Raw genomic sequence first — 2,718 nt, 5'->3', positions numbered from 1 at the left:
CAAACAATAGTATGACTTTTACGAGGTACATTCTTGATCCTCAGTTTCCTCCCAAATCTGTTGTTTGGTGATAAAACATAACATTTACCAAGGCATGGCAAGTATCCCCCTCATCCCTAGACACTGGTTCTCAATCTCAGCCCTAGAGTCACTCTGGAAGCTTACTAAGAATGTCGATACCTAGGTTCCATCCCTGGAGGTCCAAGGTGAGCCCCAAATTTGCATGTTTACAAGTCCCATGATGAAGCTGGTGCAGCGGTCCACGACACACACTCAAAGAACTACCAGCACAGCCCTTGTGGTTTGCTCCCTTCCCCTTTTGTAAGACATGTCTGCAAATTCTTTCTCAGTGGAATTTGGAAAAATTGAGAATCACTGGTGACAGAACACTTGATCAGCCCTGTTGGGGTTCCCTTGGAACATACGATAAGGAATGTGGCTCATCCCAGAAGAGACCCACCCAAGTGGCCAGTCTGTGGCACTGGCCATCAGTGTTTATAGGCTGGCAGCTTGTCTTCCCTGCACTGTGCTCGTGAAGCTTGTGAGTCTAGGCCATATGTCAACTGGGTAATGCTGCAGGAGTCCTCCAGGGTGGGAACCTCCCCCACTTTCCTCCAGGCCTGGGAGCAGCTGACAGTGCCAGGACAGGGGAGCTGCAGACAGGGAGGTGCCCAGTGGGGAGGACTCACGGCTTGGTCCACGGATCTTGATGGGCTTACTGCTGGTCATGGACTGAGAGCAAGTCTGGCAAACACATTCTTTACCACTGAAGGTCACCTTGTCTCCAATAGGGAAAGGCTTCCTGCAAGGCGGATGAGGGGGAAAGTCAATACCTACTTTTTCAAGGGATTCCATGGCTGTTGGTGACCTGACAACACAAGTTTTTCCCTCTTCCTGGAAGGACTTTTCTCATTCCAGCCTGACCTATCCCTGTATGTGAAGAACTCATTCAACTCCCAAACTTACCAAAATATCTTCCTTTCACTATCCAGACATTTCTCAGAACACCCATCCCAAGAGGAAGTTTACAAGTCCACAAATAACCTCTTCCTCTCCTTCTCTGTACTTGTGCAGTTTCCACTGCTCAAGGGTCTCGAGCTTGTACATGTCCTGCCTCCCCAGCTAAATGGTAAAACTGTATACAGAATCCCAGCACTGCCAATCCCACTCTTTAGTGCTTGCTTATGCAGTGGGGACACCTATTAATGGACTCTGAGCATAACCCCTGACACAGGCTTCTTGTATTAACAATGTGGGCCAATGTGGGAATGCTGGGGAGGGTCAGGAGAGCCATGTTCACATCAAGGCCCAGCCACTAACTCATGGTAAGAAGACATGGCGTGACCTTGGGGAGTCACCTCATTTCTATGGGGCTTGACAAAAACATCACCTTGTACCATATGGACGCTCTGTGCTAACCTCCAAAAGTCTGGGATTTCAGAACCCAGGGCTCAGGTTTTAAGAGATGGATAAATGAATGAGCTCCACTGGGTGATTATGTTTCCTTATATACTCTCTCATTTAGTCTCAATCAGAAACTCTAGTCAATTACTTTAACTGGTAACTAACTGGTGATAATTTTATGAGAAGAATTAATCTATAAAGTCCTTTCCCAAATAAAAACTACACATATTCTCTAATCATGCTTTACTTATGACTTAACCAGGGCTGTCCATTAAATTTTAATGTATTTGTGGGCAGGGCTGAGGTTTTTTTCTTTTTTTCATCACCTTAATGTGGTGCTTGGCATACAGTGGACCCTTAATGTACATTTGCTAAATTAACAAGTGATTGAGAAGCTGGGGGTGGGAAGGGGGCAGGGACCAGCTCTCCATCTCTGGAGATGTCTTGAGAGAGGTTAAATGACTATGATTATGATAATTAAAGGAATAATAAAAACAGACACACCTACATACCAGTTACTGAGGTAAGGTCTTTGCACATACCATCTCATTGTTTTTCATGAAAATCCAATGAGGTTGGAATGGTTTTGACTCTCATTTCACTGACGGAGAAACTGAGGCTTACAGAGGCAGGGCCACTTCCCAGAGTTGCTCTGCCATCATGAGGTGGTGCTGTGATGGTGGAAAAAGTCTACAAGCAGACATCCCGGCACCACCTGTGGGTGAGCTGTAGGAACCCGGGCTAGATCTGTGGTTTCCAAACTAAGTTCTGAGATACCGGGGTACTCAGTGGTTCCTCTGGGGAACTTTCAATGGGAAATGGGAAGCTGAGTGTGGTAGCTCGGAACCTCAACCTGCACAAGATAAACTAGTGTTTTATATTAGATCACATTTGATAAAAAGGATTCAGCTGCTAAAGGGTTTGAAACCCACTGGCCCATCAGATCTTTCCACCCCTGAGATTCTAGAAATCCAAGTTTCCAGCTTAAGTCCTGTAAACCCCCAAACTGCCATGTCTTCCTTTTTCTGGGGGCTCATGCAGAGGGTCCTAGGCCCTGTTGGCCACCTGCTCACCTGCACAAGCTGCACACGAAGCAATTGGGGTGGTAGGTGCGGCCCAGGGCGGAGATGACCTCGCCTGTGATGAAGTCCCGGCAGCTGTCGCAGCGGGTGCCGTAGAGTTGCTGGTAGTCGTGGGTGCAGATGTACTCCTGGTTCTTGAAGAAAAAGCCTGCCTGTGCCAGGCCACAGCCACATACTTGGGGAAACAAGGAGGGAAACAAGGACAGGTTGAGTCCAGGGAGGGTCTGCAAGC

The 2,718-nt window shown here is 47.5% G+C and overlaps 1 protein-coding gene across 3 annotated transcripts in view; it reads right to left on the bottom strand.

Annotated features, from left to right (window-relative positions):
- The window catches only part of ABLIM3 (actin binding LIM protein family, member 3), a 59,891-nt gene extending 59,090 nt beyond the window's left edge, over nucleotides 1-801 (bottom strand). For all 3 annotated transcript variants that reach the window (XM_008590920.1, XM_008590922.1, XM_008590923.1), the window contains exon 1: nucleotides 690-801. In XM_008590920.1, the coding sequence (XP_008589142.1) occupies nucleotides 690-729 (40 nt within the window). In that variant the 5' untranslated portion in view covers nucleotides 730-801. The remainder of the gene's footprint in view (nucleotides 1-689) is intronic.
- Between the last annotated feature and the right edge of the window lie 1,917 nt (nucleotides 802-2,718).

Source organism: Galeopterus variegatus, unplaced genomic scaffold, assembly GCF_000696425.1.
Source record: "Galeopterus variegatus unplaced genomic scaffold, G_variegatus-3.0.2 Scaffold6455, whole genome shotgun sequence".
Lineage (NCBI taxonomy): Eukaryota > Metazoa > Chordata > Mammalia > Dermoptera > Cynocephalidae > Galeopterus > Galeopterus variegatus.
The sequence above is the reverse complement of the archived record's forward strand: the minus strand, read 5'-3'. Positions and strand labels throughout refer to the sequence as shown.